At 50.0% G+C, this 16959-nt stretch overlaps 1 protein-coding gene and 1 non-coding gene across 2 annotated transcripts in view; both read left to right on the top strand.

Moving 5' to 3' along the window:
• Positions 1–15791, top strand: part of PRKCA (protein kinase C alpha) — a 393909-nt gene extending 378118 nt beyond the window's left edge. The window contains exon 17 of the mRNA XM_059148178.1: positions 9107–15791. Within this exon, the coding sequence (XP_059004161.1) occupies positions 9107–9271 (165 nt within the window). The 3' untranslated portion in view covers positions 9272–15791. The remainder of the gene's footprint in view (positions 1–9106) is intronic.
• On the top strand, positions 3924–4031 carry LOC131817202 (U6 spliceosomal RNA). The gene has a single exon (XR_009348390.1). It is a non-coding gene; the product is annotated as a U6 spliceosomal RNA (small nuclear RNA).
• Positions 15792–16959: the final 1168 nt, after the last annotated feature.

Genomic DNA, 16959 nt, shown 5'->3' on the forward strand with positions numbered 1-16959 from the left:
CCTGCTTCCTCGGTGAAAAATGTAGCTCCCTAACCCAGGACTAATGAAAAAGCCAAGAGGGGACAGAAAAACTCTGGAGCCCAGTATTCTCCGATGGGCAGTTTTGTCCTTTCAGAGGGAGACGGAGCAAGACATCCTCGCTGTCTCCTGCTGCCAGGTGACTGACACTTGGACCGCATGTGTGCCAAACCCCTCCCGGGGAACATCTCCCCTCCGAACCAAATCGAGAGCCCCAGCGGGCGAAGCTGGTCTGCGTTTGTGAAGTTTGCTCAATGCTTTTGCTTGTTCAGCATGAACCCATTTCCCTGAGATTTAGGGGGTTAAGGGGCCATTCCCTCCTGGCTCCCACAAAATCAAGCCTTTGTGATGCATAAATCTGTCAGGGCGCTCCGCACAGAACTTCCCACCTCACGGGGATGGGGCGTTCAGACCCTGCTGAGCAGCGGTGTTCTGGATTCGGTTTGAATTGACTTGCGTTCCAAGTGGAGAGAGGAACGTGGCCGGCATCAGGTGTCTGGGACTGTGGCCATCACCTCCGATGGTGGCGAGTCTAGGGGCTCAGAGCTGCATATCCCAGGCATACAAGCGGCAGAGCCAGGGAACAGCCTGCCCCCAGGAGGCCGGTGAGGGGGAGGGGAGTCCGGTCTGGCAGAGCCACGTCCCCAAAAGCCTGCGTGTGCAGGCTGTGTGCAACTGTGAAGGTGAAGACAGTTTTCTAGAAGATGCATCCATCACTTATGTACTGGTTGATTATGTCAAACAAAAGCAAAAAGAAAAACAGCTGTGTTATACTCTCCTGGAGGTGAGCTCACTCTCTCTCTCTCTCATAACTCTCCTTTTTTTTTTTTTAAAGATTTTATTTATTTATTTGACAAACAGAGATCACGAGTAGGCAGAGAGGCAGGCAGAGAGAGAAGAGGAAGCGGGCTCCCCGCTGATCAGAGAGCCTGATGTGGGGCTCGATCCCAGGACCCTGGGATCATGACCTGAGCTGAAGGCAGAGGCTTAACCCACTGAGCCACCCAGGTGCCCCATAACTCTCCTTCTTTACGGAAAAAAAAGCACATAGTGAACTGGTTTCCTTTTTCTCTGAAAGAAAACACAACAGCGGAAGAGCCTCCGATCCACAGACCAAGGCCTGTCCGCTCAGCATTTGGCCAATGTTCTAAACAAGCCTGAGTCCCCATAGAGGCTTATTAATGTTCAGAAGAGTCCATGTAAGAAAGTTTTTGTTTTTTTTTTTAATTTTTAATTCAAAGAAGATGTCGCTCCTGAAAAGGTAAATGTTCAGTTGCTGAGGGAGAAAAGCAAGGGGCCAGGCTGCCTCCCATGGCATCAGGTGCGAGAGGAGGTTTCCAGGGGAAAATATGGCACAGCCAAGCCCACTTGGCCCCACATCCTGAGAAACCCGTGCAGGGAAGGAGAGTGCCTTCTTTCTGCTTTGCTTGAATAATCAAAGGCTGAGCATGCCCTTCGAGGCACACATGAGCCCAAGACTCTGATCCAGTGTTGCTTTGAATTTTGTAGGCTTTTCCCCTGATTTATTATTCATGTGAATAAAATGCCCAAGAGCAGCCTTCAAGCTCCCGTTCATCCTGCCCATGATAAATAACAGTTTCTACATATATCAGAATCGGAATGTTAATTGATTTTTTTTTTCCTTTTTTGAATTCTATCCATTGGCACCTAGGAGCAGAATAGCTAGTTCACAGGTGAGCCAAAAACCTTCCTGATACTTAAGTGGTTATTAGAGAGAGAAAGAGAGATTAATCTATAAAGTTAACACCGCAAAATATATTCCTGAGTTGGTAGATGAGCAGAACCCTTTGGAAATAGGCTTGTCTGTCATGGAGAGCCTTTCTGGGGAGATTGCTGTCCTTATTTTATCAAAAAAAAAGAGAGGGGAAAAATATAACTTTCATCAGGATGCTGTCATTCTTGCAGCAAGAGCCAGAGAGAATAGGAACAGTGGGTACCGTGGTAGTGAGATTGTACAGTCAAGTTCATTTTCCCAGTCACCCCGAAATTCTTTACAGGTGTATCTCGGGGTGCCTGTGGGTTTGGTTCCAGATGGCCACGATGTGATGAAGTACATGACACAGTAAAGTGAGGCAATGAATTTGAGGGGTTCCCGGTGCATCTAAAAGTTACGTTTACACATCCTTTGGTCTACGAAGTGTGCACTAACATTGTATCTTAAGAAGAAAAAACAACGCATGTATCTTTGTTTAAAAATACTTTGTTGCTAAAAAGTGCTAAGCATCACGGGAGCTCTTAAAGAGGTCTGTCACTGATCACAGATCACTGTAACAAATATAATAATGAAGATGTTTGAAATATTGTGAGAATTACCAAAATGTGGCCTAGAGACAAGAAGTGAGCAAATGCAATTGGAAACAATCGTGCCAGTAGACTTTTTGGATCCCAGACTGCCACAGACTTCCGATTTACCAAAAACACAGGGTCTGTGGAATGCAGTGAAACAAGGCATTTCACGGTGCCATTAGCTTGTCTGGAAAGTTTGATGCCGGTTTAATTCCCAAAGTCAGTGCAGCATGCCTTTTTAATTTTTGAAAATAATTAATTTTGAAGTAGCATCTCATTTCAGTGTTGCAGAAGAGTTGTAAAAATAGCGCAAAGAATTGGTACATTGGCTTCACCCAGACTCCCTAAATGTTAACATTTTAGCACATTTGCTTTATCATTCTTTCTCTACGTCACTGAGTGTGCGTGTGTGCAGACACACACACGGGCGGGTTTGTTTGGGTTTTTTCTTTTTTGGACCATTTGAGAGTAAGTTGCAAATGTGATGCCTCCTTACACCTACATGTTCCATGCGTCTTGCCTCAAACCAAGGCCACCGCTCTTCTGAAGGATCCCTCGGGAAAGGTCATTCTGCAGAGTGGTGACCATCCCAGTAGAAGGAGGAGGGACCCGGAGCGCTGGTCTGAGCGCGCTATGCCATGGGCAGCCTTGGGCTGCATGCAGTCGTCCTCCTGGATAGTAGATAGGTTCATTCTCCTGCCGTTCAGTGGCACCAGGAACTGTGATGCCCTGGAAAAGTGAGAGATTCTCAAGACTCTGGGAGCTCCACCAATACGTGAACCCTAACCAGCCTCTGGAGACCAGAGCCTGCCGCCTCATGGTGCCCTCGGTGTGATTTGTGCCTTTAGATCAGCCTAAGCCAGCTTCCGTTGGGCTGATGAGAGGCAAGGAGTCTGCCTATTCTTTGATAACTACCCTCCCCAGTGCTCTTTTTTTTTTTTTTAAGATTTTGTTAATTAATTTACGAGAGAGCACATGTGCACGAGCAAGGGGGGGGGGTGGGGACAGAGGGAGAGGGAGAAGCAGGCTCCCCACTGAGCAGGGAGCCTGACACAGGACTTGATCCCAGGACCTTAGGATCATGACTGGAGCTAAAGGCAGAGTCTTAGTTGACTGAGCCACCCAGGCACCCCCAAGTGCTCTTCTGCTTGAAAGAGAAATGGGAAGACATGAGATGTTTAAAATAACAATCCAGATAAGTAAGTAGCTCTGTCACCAGACTCGGGGAGCTTCGGTGGTGAGGGATGGGGTTCATCGCACAGCCCGTGTGCCTCATGGTGTGTGAACGGACAGCCTCCCATTGTCTGAAGTGACAGTATCCAACACGATGGTCATCCCCACAGCCTGTTTTGGGAAAGGAGCCTTGAATCCTCCCAAGCTGGCCGTTGGCATAAAGCCAGGCCGAGTGGAATTCACATTCCTGTTCCACAGAATACGGCCGGGATGAGCCAGGACTATCCGCTCACAGATACGTGGCTCTGACACCTACAAGAATCTGCTCAGCTAATGTGTGGCTGAAAGCCTGAGTCTGTGAACAAACCCATCGAAAGAACCGGCTCACCCTGGTCCAGCACTGGCCATTCTGGAGGTGCATTCTAGTGCTCGCCTGGGTAGCACGTGTGCTGAAATTGGAACGCTCCAGAGAAGATTTAGCCTGGCCCCTGCACAAGGATGACTCACGGATTCCTGACCCGTGCTCCGAGGCAACAGATCACTGAGCACTGTTTAATTTTGTCTGAGAAACGAAAACCTCTGGTCTATCACTACAGGTGGTGTTGGCAGGAGGTGAAGGAGGTCCTAATCCCTTTTTAAGAAATCATTATTAAAACATTAGCTCACTGTGGCGAGATAGGTAAGCAAGGAAAGATGGATACAAAATGACAAGACGCGATCTCCCCCGCCCCAAATGCAGGTCCCACTAATTACTATCTCTTCCGTAAGCTTCTGGAAAGCTGTGAGCGTGTGTGATCATACCCACAGCAAGGTTGTACCACACGTTCCGTTGTTCACCTTGGACCTTTCACCCGGTGATATATCTGGGAGATGTTCACACGTGAGTGCATGTGGGTATGTAGCGTCCTTTACACCGGCCATTCTGATTCTCAAGTTCCCACCACAGGCACTGACTCTTTGTTCCAAATACTCTCCTCTGTCCGTTCTTATTCTCCAGACTTTCTGTACCAAAATGCACTGGCTGCAGTGGGCATCCAGGCCTTCGGTGAGCACGTTTCCAGATCCTTGAGTGACTAAATGAGCAAACTAACCCCACTTTTTAACCCCAGGCGTGTGCTCCTGCTAGTGTTGGGTCATGCACGGAAGACCGTTCCCTGAGCATGCTGGTCATAGAAAGGGCTGCTGCCTGGGGCCTCAGGCCCCTCACTGGATGGTCCCCTGGTGTGGACATGACCTCCTAGGAGGCTCAAAGCAGAATATTCCCTTTCATGTCTGCTGTCAGTTATGTAACTAAATGAAGTTCGCACACAACCGCGAGTCAGAAAGCCATGCACAGATGTCAGCAGGGTTCCTACTAATGCTGCACTAGGACCACCACACAGTGGGACTGAAACACAGGATCCCCTAAGATGAAGCTGGCCCTGCTACATCTGGCAACAGCCAGAGACACTCCCCACCTCAATAAGTTTCCTTTTTTCTTCCTCTTGCAACATGCCTTTCCTCTCGCTTGGTTTCACGCTCTGCCTGCTCCTCTGGGTTTGGTTCAGTTTTGCTTTGCAATGGCAATGTTTTCGAGCTACTCATACTCACCCTAATTCCCATACCAGTGACCATGGGGTTATAATCTACATGACTGAGACACCAAGGTAAAGGACAGGAATGAGACCAACACATGTATTGTGCGTTCTCAGTGGCCTCTCCCAGGTAAGAATCACGAGAAGCCGACTTGTGCGTGGCAGGCGATCTCTCCCCACGGCCCTCAGGGTGCGCCAGGTGTTGAGTGGACCATGCACCATCCAGGACCGTGGATGGGGAGTGCTGTGATCCCAAAGTTCACCTGCAGTCAGCATTTTCCCATGTTTTGTCCCATCTTTACTGTGCCTGATTTCTCCTGGGTTCATTTTACTAACTGATGAGTTCACCAAATAGGTAGGAATGTCAGAACAACAAAGGACATATATGTCCCGAATCCAGAGCTAAGTAAGGCAGGTAGATTATTAATGGTGTTCCTTCATCCCTCACATATGAACCCTATCCCCTTTACATGCTGATTATGGGCTGTGCCTTAAGTTGTAGCATGCCTGATGGTGAGAAGGGATTGCACACACTCTCAGTCCTTTGATCTCCACAATTGCCTTGGAAGGTGGACGTTCACATCCCCCTTTTATCTTTACAAAGAAGTGGGGTGAGTTTCCCAAAGCTGTACCCTGGGCTTTGGACCTCTGGTGGGTCCTTCTCTCTGGCTCACACACTGGCCCAGCCACGTTTGGTGCCTCCGGCTGCCCTCCTCTCCTCCATCTTTGTCCCACACCAGTTGTGTGGTGCTTTGCATCCCAGATGGCAGAAGCCTCCACTGGGGACAGGTGTGGGTGGCCTTTGGAGGTGAAGGAAATAAACATCCTGCCAGGGGATTTTGCTCCCAAGTAGCAAATCCTGTGTACAGCGGCAGGTGGCCTCGAGCTCTGAGGCCATGGCTAACCCCACCCTGCCTGTTGTCACACACTGTGGAGAGGCTGCCCTTCCAGTGGCCATGGTAATCACCTTCTTGCACCATCTCTGAGGAAGGTTGAGAGGATGTCTGTAGTCTGGCCAGCCTCATTCTTCACCCCCACTGTCACCCACTCAGTCTTTCTCAAGTATCACCCAATGTCCCCTGAACCCTTCATTCTCTGGGTGTCTTCTTCATCCCTCCCATATTCAAGATGGCGCCTGAGTCTTGCTGCGCAGAAGACGATGGTTAAGAGTAGGGTTGGCCCATAGACAGCAGGAGGAATCTTCTGTGTTTAAAATATAACAGCTTGTTGAAGGCTTTATTTTTTCCCTGAAGATGCAAAAGCACTGATTTTCATTATCCTTTCTAGTCATTGGTGGTGGAGATGGGAGGGTAGTCACAGTTTCCTTCATAAACATCTTGAAAAATGATCAGATCAAGATCCTCTCTTGTTTGGCCTAAAGAAGATTGTTTATCTCTGAGCTAATTCACTGAGTTATGGAGGGTTCATTTTTTAACGCATTAAGAGAGACCCTCCGTGGTGGAAAAATAAGTGCTATTTCTCATAGTACCAAACCTGTGATTAAAATCTCTGCTCTTTGAGATGGGGAAAGCAGCATCCATCTGACGGGAGCTCCCTTGGAACAAGAGGTCCTTCTGAGTTTTGGGTCTCATCTGAACCTGGGATGCAACCTGCAGCGTTTCCAGGGCTTTCCTGCCCGTGGCTCGCTGAGATCCACTCGCTCAAGCTGCATTTTTATTCTTGGCCTTCAGCTTGTCCCTGCAGCTCGGTGAATGGGCTTTAACCAAGGCTTTCCTTTGCTGGAGTGTGATTTCTCTCTCTTTAGGACCAGGGAACATTCCAGAGCAAGTTAGAGTGGAAAGGAAAAGGAAAAGGTGTCTGGGTGTTCTGAGACCATCGGTCCTCCTCCCGTGCAGTGTGATCACCGAGCTGGGATTGGACTGGCCTGGTCTCCGCAAGCCCCCTTAGCTGTGGCCCGGCAGCCCACACAGCACGAGGCCTGAAGCAGCGAGGGTTTCTGCCCCGTGTGTTACCACGCTTCACTTCACGAGCTGTGGCAGCCCTTAGGAGTAACCATCCCCAGGACAGCAGTTCTAGAATCTCACGTCCTTGAGCATCCGTCCCCATCCCCGGGCCTCTCGGTGCTGATGTATATGTGGTTGTCTTTTTAGACCTTGGGGACTCTTCTTCTAGTCTTTTGTTGCATTATTTGGCAGTTGAGCCATGGCTTTTGGAACCTCCCATTAGAAGATGACCTGTGAATGCCCTAACGATGGTACCCAAAGGAAGGGTCATACCTGTGCCGCTTTTCCCCGAACAGTTCAGCAAATCCCAGCTCGGATGGCCGGAGACACGTTTTACCTTGGCTACCTTCCTCTTCCCCTTTGAGACTTCACCTGTCACTTTTCCTAGAAGTTCCTTCTTTGCATCTTTGCGTGGTTAGTGACTAGCAAAAGAAATGCGAATGATCTCTTTTTAAGGGAGCACGTGTCCCGGCCGCTGGGAGCACCTACAGTGCTGGGTGTCGATTAACCAAGTTCCCAAAAGGCATCCTCCTCTAGCACAGCACCGTCTCTCGTGCAGGGGGCAGGGCCTGCGGGATGAGCAAGCCCAACAGCACGGCCTCCACGGGGAGGCCACCATCGCCCCATACAGTCCCCTGGTGTGGAATCTCCCGGGTTCGGAATGGGTGGTCACTCGTGAATACGAAAACACCCTCCGAAAGGAAAACCGTCCATTGTGAAAGACCTCACTTGAACTCATAACGTGCCTCAGGAGCAGGGTGGACAAAGCCTAAGGAAGCTAGATTCTCAAGGAAACCTTCTAGAAGATGGGGAAGATGTAGAAGAAGAAGTGGGAATTCGGTCTGTGAGACTAAACCGGCCTTACAAAAATAACAGCAACCCTTGCGCTCTCACCGCATGCTGGGGTCCTCGCGAAACACTGTGCCCTCAACTTCCATGGCAGCCCAGGGAGGGGGCGTGGCTCTTCTGGCCGCTCTACACTCGCGGGAGTGGGATGCCCCCCCTCTCCCCGCTCCCCCCTTCACAGTGTAACTAGAGCTGTCCTCTGTTGAGGATGCAGGGATGCCTGGTTAGTGTAAAACTGTTCTAACTCAGAAATTATTCCTGTCGCCCCGTGGTACCAGCAGGTAGGAGGGTGGTCATTTGCAACATGGGCAATGCCGTGATTGGTATCGCCTGTGTCCCAGAGTCATCTGGGGTCCCGGGGATGTCACTGTGCCACAACCCTCCTGAGCGGCTGAGAAAGTGAAGACACCCCTTCCCCCGATTTGGGGTCTGATTTGCAGGCGCTGCCTGCAGCCCTGTCTGGGTTGAGTGCCCCAGTGGACCCTGGAGGAAAGGAATTGCCGAGACAGAGAGGAGACTGTGCTCTCCCTGCTCAGGGCCCCCAAGCAAAACCCCTCCGGCCCGAGACCACCTGTGAAGAAACTCCGTATCAACCTGCAGTTGACCCGATAGATCTAGATACGCTGAAGCCCAGCTGGGCCCCAGGGCGAATGTCCCAACCTTGCTACCACCCCAGCCTCAGTCCTGGTTGAAGACTGGGGACTGGGGTTTTTAGAACTTTCCAGTTGCATGAATAACACAGCTCTTACTTTAATACAATTGTGGTTGCAAAGAACCACGTGTGGGACAGAAATCTCAGCCTCTTGGCTCAGAGGTCGCTGTCTGCATTCCCGCCCGAAATCCTGGCCTCTCAGCGTGGACTGTGACTCGTGGCCCCTTGCGTGTGGCATCACGCTCACAGCCCGCTCTGCTCTCTGAAGTGGAAGTGAAATAAAACGAGCCGTGTCCTTGCTGCTGCTGCCTTTACTATCAGCAGTGCCTTTCCCTGGAGGGGTTCGGTTCCAAGGGTAATCGAAGGTTTACAGCCCAGTGACTCTGCGTGATTGTTTGCTGTGGCTGGCTTTGGAACCCAGTAGGTGTGCAGGTTCTCCAGAATTCTTCCTGCCTCGTCCAGTCCCAACGCCCCCCGGGCCACGCTTGTCCCTGCAGAGGCCTCTCAGAGAGCCACCCCCTGTGCTTTGCAATAATGACTGACCTGTCCTACGTTTTCTCTCTTCTCCGCAGTGTGGCAAAGGCGCAGAAAACTTCGACAAGTTCTTCACGCGAGGCCAGCCTGTCTTGACCCCGCCCGATCAGCTGGTCATTGCGAACATAGACCAGTCTGATTTCGAGGGGTTCTCGTATGTCAACCCTCAGTTTGTGCACCCCATCTTACAGAGCGCAGTATGAAACCCGCCGCCGAGAACCAACGCCTCCCCGGCCCCCAGGCCCCCCGACGGTGGGAAATGAATCCTTAACCCTAAAATTTTAAGGCCATGGCCTTTTCTCTTGTTCCAGATTGAGGGGAGGGCGCCTGAAAATTTTAGGGTTATTAGTCCAAATGTGAGTAACTGTTCAGGGTTTCTCTCTTACAACCAAGAATATTATCTTAGTGGAAGATGGTATAATGTACAGTGTCTAGTTTACTTACGTCGAAGTCCTGTCTGGCTGTAGGTTAACCCTTCCTAGAAAGCAAACAAGCTCTCCCCCCGCCTTTTTTTGGTACGATTTGATATATTTTTCCTTGCCCCTCTGTCGATTTCCACCCTTGGGGTCCCCCCAACCAGAGATGTTAAAATGAACCTGTCCCGGGGCCAGTGACTCTCCACCTGAGACGTCTTTGGAACGAAAGAACGGGGGAGCCCAGAATGTGAGCCAGGTGGGATTGGGGGTGGGGGTGGGGGAGGCTTTGAAATACCCGCTGCTTCTTTTCTCTGCCTCAGTGGAAACAGTCCCTAGAATTCGAGAGGCCGAGATGAATCATGCCCCCGCCCATGAGTCATTCGCAAGCTCAGTGTTACCAGGGGTGGACAGTCTTCACCCAGTCACGGTCCAGTGATTACTGGTCTTCAGAAGGAGAGAGAACGAACCTCAGATGAGCGTCGGGTGAACCTTTCAGCTCCCCTGTTTGGTTGATAAATTATCTTGATACTTGCATTTCTTTTTAAGAGGCCAAATCTTCTAAAGACTTTGCTAAAAGAGCATGTGAAATCATTTCAGATCAAGGACAAACCAGTGTGTCTGTGTGTGTGTGTGTGTGTGTGTGTGTGTGTTCATTTTAACCTCTGGGAGATTACTCTGCGATCCAGGGTGCCATCAGCAATCATACCACTATCGCGAGAGTTGTTAGCCAACCCCCACCCCTCAACCAGTATTTTGCTACCTACGTCCTCAGAAGCTGATACGGACGCCCCCCCCACCCCTTTTGTACTTATTTATTTACTAGGCTGCGGTGTCGTCCACGCGAGTACGGTGTACAGTAACTTAACAGAGCGTCGACTAGAGCATGAGTCTCCATGGATCAATCTTCCTACCATCCCCAGCCCTTGACCTCCGCTAAGGGATGAAAACCAATACAGTTTGGTCCCCTACGTCCGGTTCATGTTGAATGACACACCTGAAGCTGTAGAGTCAGGAAAACCTGGGTGCATATCAGCTCGAAGATGTCTTATTGCTAGAAGGATTTTAATATGTTTTGCAGATGCATCATGCAATGAATTTTGCATGTTTCTAAGAAACCTTAATAACAAGTGAATCTATATTATTGATATAATCGTACCAAGTATAAAGAGAGTATTATAATAATTTTATAAGACACAATTGTGCTATATTTGTGAAGGCTCTTGTTTCCAATCTGCTTTTATGATTAAGTTTTCGCTTAATTCCTAGCTACGCGTGCTTCCCCTCCGCCCGCCCCCACTCCTCGCGTACCCCACACACTGGCCCTGTATCGGATATATTAATTTTTTATCGTAGATCTAATTTTGAAATGAATGGCTATTTTACATGATCAATTAGGCTTATATACATACATATATATATATATATATAAATATATATATAAATATTTGATTCTACCTGCAAACAAAAGTTTTTGTTTTCGGGGATTATTTCCGAGATGACATTCGCTCCTCGCTCCCCAGCGCCATTTTCCACTCCTATGCCACTCTTCCTCTTGGGGACATCAGGAAGCGTTTGACTCCAGTCTACCTAGTACGTCTGTGTAGGCGTGATGTTGTTGTCACAGTCCCCGGCTGGACTGCGTTTGGTTTTTCCTTTCCAGCCCTGTTACTGTTAGTGACTCGGGGTTGGAGGGCCAGGAAGACGGCCTTCCTGCTGCGTGCATGTGCGGACACACCGGAAGCGCGCTGTCCATCCTGCTGCCCCCGGAACGATCTGCCCTTTGCTCCCGCGCACACACGCTTCACGAGACGACTGTCCAGTCCCAACAGTCCCCCTGGGCCCAGCCACCCCCGGCACTATCCGCAGATTCTTCAGAAGCTGCAGATTTTTCTTCCACCTGTTGCTAGAACCAGGCTTCCCAGTCTTGTGATGAGCACCTCTGCAGTGAGACACCGTGCTAACGCAAGGCCCTCGGAGAAGCCGGCCTCCTGCGACAGCAAGAGCATCCAACACGGAAGCAGTGACCAGGTCTTACGGCGCTGCTCTCTTTCCCGTTGACCCCCAAACGCGTCTCCCAGCTCGCACCTCCTCATTTCTACTCTCTGGCTGTTTGCCTAAAATTCATGTGACACACGACCACGGGACGGTCTTTGAGATTGACGGGCCTGGTCTGTCCTGGGAACCCTTGATTGGAGGAAGAGGTGGGGTAGACAGTGTGTCAGCCCCGGAAGGAGCCACTTCCTCTGCCCTCTTTTATGGGCTGTAGACGTCAGAACCCAAAAAGGGCCCCAGCGTACCCAGAGCTGCAGTCCTGCTGGCCAGTGCACATCTGGGGGACACTGCCTCGCCAGGCACACCTCCATCGGTTGGGTAGAAAAGGGGCCAGTGTATAGAATGAGCCTTAGAAGCAAAACAGCCGGTCACCCTGCCCCAGGCAGCGAGGAAGGTTTCAGAAAGGAACACATGAGGGGTTCGGGGGCGCTGGCTCCCGAGCCCCAGGCCACCTGCTTGTTTCTGAGCCCACAACAGTCTCAGGCTTTCCCTCACCCAGCCAAAATGTTTCCAAATTATTCATAATTCTCCAGGAAATGTATTCAGCATCTCAGCTGGCTTCTGTTCTTTCAGAATGTGTGGCAGAGTTTTAAAAGAAAACCTGGCTGCCCCACCCCCGCGCCCCGCGTGGGAACAGGAGGCTTGAGGTCAAACTTCGGGGGAGACCGTAAACCTCAGGGCCTACCGATGGGTCACCGTGATGTGCCCTGACTGCTGCATGGCTTGGTACCGAATCCAGGTAAAGGCTAATGTGTTAAGGGTCTGAGCAGCCCCAGACCGTGATTTCTGAAAGAAGGAACCGTGTGGGTGACCGCGACCAGCCTTAGACCAGCTTATAAAAGCAGCGATCTCTGTGGTTCTATGGTGTCGTCCAATGTGGCGGCCTCGTGTGGAAACGCAGGGAAGCTGGCAGCTGGAATGAGGAGAGCCCTTGAGCTCTTGGAGTTCAGGCCCCGAGCGTTGCCTGTATCGTGGGACCTGTGGAGGTCCAGGACCCTGGGCAGAACCTAGCACAGTCGGCTTCCCCGCCAGACCTCTCGGCCCGTGACTCTGAGGGGCCATTCGTGTCGCCTTGCCTTCTTTTCCCTTGGACGGTGTCTGACTCAGAGCAGACCTGGGCTCTGAGGCTGCAGGCCAGTGGGCCAGCAACCCCTGCCTCTTGGCACCTTGTCTAAAGACGCTGGATGCTTGGTTTCGATGGAAGTTTCTGGAGTGTGCGGCCGGGTGTAGCCCTCGGAGGTGAATGGGAGGCTCCCTAAAGACAGTTCATTCATTCAAAAGATGATGATGGCTGCTCTCCAGCCCCTCTGTTTCTCTTTGATCCCCGTGAGCTGGTGCCAGCAAAGGCAGAATCCCCGTCCGTCTGGTCTTAGGAGATGTGTCAGGCTCTCTTATCAGGAATTCTGGCAGAAAATTGGAGCATTAGGGCGCTTCAGAAACTTGACCTGATGGGGCCAGTTGCCGGGTGATGAAAGACCACAGTTGACACAACCAGCCAAGGACGGTGGGGCGTCTGTCTGAGCTGCTGTCCTCAGCAGAGCGAGGTGTGGACCCAGAGAGCCACCGCTGACGTGCAGAGAGGTGGGAGGTCAGTGGAGGCTGAGGTCCGTATGGCATTTAGAGAAGAGAAGAGCGGGGACTGAGTGTATCCGAACGATGCTTGTGAGAGGAGGGGCCAGGAGGCTGTGCAAGGAGAGGCCACCTCGGGAAGAAAGCTGCTGCCATTTCCAGTGGCTTTGTGTTGTGGGTTGTTGGTGCATTCGATAGCTACCTCCTGCTGGTCCCCGAGCACAGGTTCGTTGCCAGGGACACAGTCTGGTACTCAGAAAGCATCCCCTGAATGCCGGTCGCGTCCACAGCAGCCACAGGAAGCTGCTGTGCCTCGAAGTGGCTGCCTCGAGGTGGCTCTGGGCAGGGCCACACCATTCAGCTCACCCTGGGAGACAGGAGGTCCCCACCTGGCTTCCGCCGCAGCATCCTGCCTAGAAGGACAGGGGATGGAGGGAGAAGGGGCAAAACGAAGGAACACTCCTGTCCCCACCTGATTGCCCTTAGCGGGAGAAATCTCACTTTTTGCTGGGACTCATGTTCTCAGGATTGAAGAGGGAGGGAAAGTGAGAGTCTGGTATTATTAAATGCCTCTGAAAGGCAACACCAACTGACAGTCACTTTCTCACTTTACGAAGTCACCTGTTTCTTGTGTGTGCATATCACACCATTTCCTGTCTCTTTAAGCCCATCGGGGCGGGAGTGCCTGATCCCCCCACACCCCCGTGACTAGCACACTAGTCATCAGCAGGAAGGAGGCGGCCGGGGACCAAAGAATGATGGTGATGGTCAGTCGTTAAGAGTTACAGGAGCAACGGGGCCAGGACGGTTAGTACCAGTGACAGGAAAGGGCACTCTGGTTCTTAGTGACCACACGCTAATGTGACAGGTGGGAAACTATTTTTGGAAACCTTTTCCTTGAGTTGTTTGGATTACATCTCATGGAATACACCAGACTGTAAACATGTCTGTCATTTCTCATTGAGGCCGATGAGACAACATCTAGGGAATGCTGTGTATTTTATATTTCTGCTAAGGAAGATGCAGAAACTTGGGAAAGGTTACCTGAGCTACAGTGAGTGAAGGCATCTAGAAATGGTGTCAGCCACAATCCTGTTAATTATTTAATGTCAGGGACTCTTTGGGAGGGTTAAAATCACGTGTGACTAGGACCCCATGCCTCTGATCTGTGATCAGGAGTCAGGTGATAATTGTAGAGGTCAGATCAGTCATCAAACAGCCTTACAAGGACCCTACATTAAGGCCCACAAGTTCCAAAGACTTTTTTTTAAAACTTAAGGAAGAAATTAGTTAATTCTAATAGAACAACAGTATACTGGGCTATTTGTACTTTTTTATAGAGAACTTTAATAACTCAATTCTTCTTTTAAAATGAGTTTTTAAAACAAAACTACTGACAATTTGATAAGATTCCAATCCTATGGGGCCCGGAGGAGGACTCAGCTGGGGTCAGCTAGAGCACCCCTGACCTGTACTCCCACTGCAGGATTTTCCCATGCCAGTGGCATATGATGTCCAGATCAGGACAGCTGGAAATTCAGATGGAATGTGTTGGCAGACTGATGCCCTCCATATTTTTGATGCACACTGAGGATAGCCACCTAAGGTCTGGAAACCGTTGGACCATAGGAATGATGGTTTTATTGCCCCCTTCCAGAAGCAACCCTAGGATAACATTCTCCTGGGGTCCCTGGAATCTCTTTCTCTGCTCTGTGAGGGTCCGTGACCACCTTTTGGTTTGGGGACTGGGCGCATCCTCGGCTCTGTCTCTAGTCCCCACAAGTGTGCAAGGCTCACATTCAGTGAAAATTCAGAGGTGCCCTAGAAAGATTTTGTCCACTAGGCAATTCATTTATACTTCAATATCCCCGAGAAAGAAGAGGCGGCAACAAACACTCCCAAGGGCCTCTGTCTCCGAATTCTCTCTTTCGTGAGTAGACAGAACCCTACTTTTCAGAAACTCTCCAGTCTACTTTATAGGAACTTTTTTTTTTTTTTTTCTAAAATAAAACAAAAGGTGGCTTTGCATTTTCTGGTTAAATAACTGTGTCTTTGTCTCCTCTGCTTAACTTTAGGAGTATTTATTCTTGTGATTGTTCATAGATTTTTGTTGATATTCTTCCTGGAAGAATGGGATCCTTAAGGGGATTAGTGAACGATCCAAAATCATCCGTGAAGGCAGTTACGCTTTTGAGTGTAAATGGTCTGAAAATTCACCTCCTATCCCTTCTAGCAGGGTCTTTCAGAGTATCCTTTATAGATGGTCAGAGACATTTGAAATCATTGCTTTTGCCCCATGAAAGAGAGAGAGAGAGGGAGTGTGAGTGTGTGTGTGTGTGTGTGTGAGAGAGAGAGAGAGAGAGAGAGAGAGAGAGAGAAGAACAGGTCATGTTTAAATCATTCATTGGAAAACATCATATAAGACCCCAAATCTGTATGGAGGAGGAAGATGAAGAGACGGAGGTTGAGGTTTTTTCCTTCTGTATAATCACCTTCTGACAAAATGTAGAGGCCATTCAACTGTCCAGCAACATCTGGTTTAAAGCAGGCAAGATGGATGTGTAAGTTACTACTGCCGCTTTCCTCAATTTGTATAACCTCTGATCTTTGTTTGCATGATATGCTTTGTTAGATACATTCATTGTAGTTTGGAAGCAAGTGTGTACGAATAAATATAATGACCATTCCTCAGCGTCCTCGGTCTCATTTGCCTGGTCCCTTTGTGGCTTCACAGTTATGGTTCAGCCCAGGTGCAGCCAGAATTCCACCCCGGGGCCTTCTCCTGTCCATGCAGGCCTCTCCGTTTAAGTTCATGCTGGGATTTTCTTAAAATGCTTTGTGCTTTGACTTGAGACCCCAGCAGTTTCTGGGATAAAGGAGCAGCAGATCACTCCCTCGTTTACGGATCAGCCCTTGGCACGGATCAACCCCAGCCTGCTGGGGGCTGGGAGGTGGACACAGGTGCCAGGAATGTGCTGGGGAAGGGAGCAGGACACCTGGCGGAGGCACCCCTGCCTGCTGGGAGTTTCCGCTCTTCACTCCCAAATGGTGGGGGACACACAGCAACTGACAAGGGCGTTGCCCATCCTGTCGGCCACGCTGTGCACCCAGCTTCGGGATGGCAGCCTTCATTCTGGATTTACTTTATTTATAGGTGAAAAACGGGGAGTAATTTTTGAATGTGAAATAGGTAGGGAATATCCCAAAACATCCAGAGTCCTAACACTCAACACTCTAAGCCTCAAAAGAGAATAAAAGCTGGGGCACCCGGGTGGCTCTGCTGGTTGAACATTGAGCTCTTGATCTCAGCTCAGGTCATGATCTCCTGGTCATGAGATCAAGCCCCACACCAGGCTCTGTGCACAGCAGGGAATCTGCTTGAGATTCTCGCCCTTTCCCTCTGCCCCTCTCCATGCTCTCTCCCCAGCTTTAACATAAATATCCGCAATAGCCAAAATATGGAAAGAACCCAGATGTCCCATCAACAAATGAATGGATAAAGAAGAGGTGGGGTGTGTGTGTGCGTGTTGGTGTACACACACTCACAATGGAATAGTACGCAGCCACGAAAAAGAATGAAACCTTGCCATTTGCAACAACGTGGATGAAACCAGAGGGTATTATGTTGAGCGAAATAAGTCAGAGAGACAAATAAACAAAATTTCACTCAGATGTGGAATTTAAGAAACAAAACAGATGAACATAGGGGGAGGGAAGGAAAAATAAGGCAAAATCAGAGAGCGAGGCAAACCATCAGAGACTCTTAATCACAGGAAACAAACTAGGGGAGTGCTGGAGGGGAAGTGGGAGGGGGACGGGGTAACCGGTTGACGGGCATTAAGGAGGCCACGTGA

This window comes from Mustela lutreola, chromosome 15 (genome assembly GCF_030435805.1).
Source record: "Mustela lutreola isolate mMusLut2 chromosome 15, mMusLut2.pri, whole genome shotgun sequence".
In the NCBI taxonomy this organism is placed as follows: Eukaryota; Metazoa; Chordata; class Mammalia; order Carnivora; family Mustelidae; genus Mustela; species Mustela lutreola.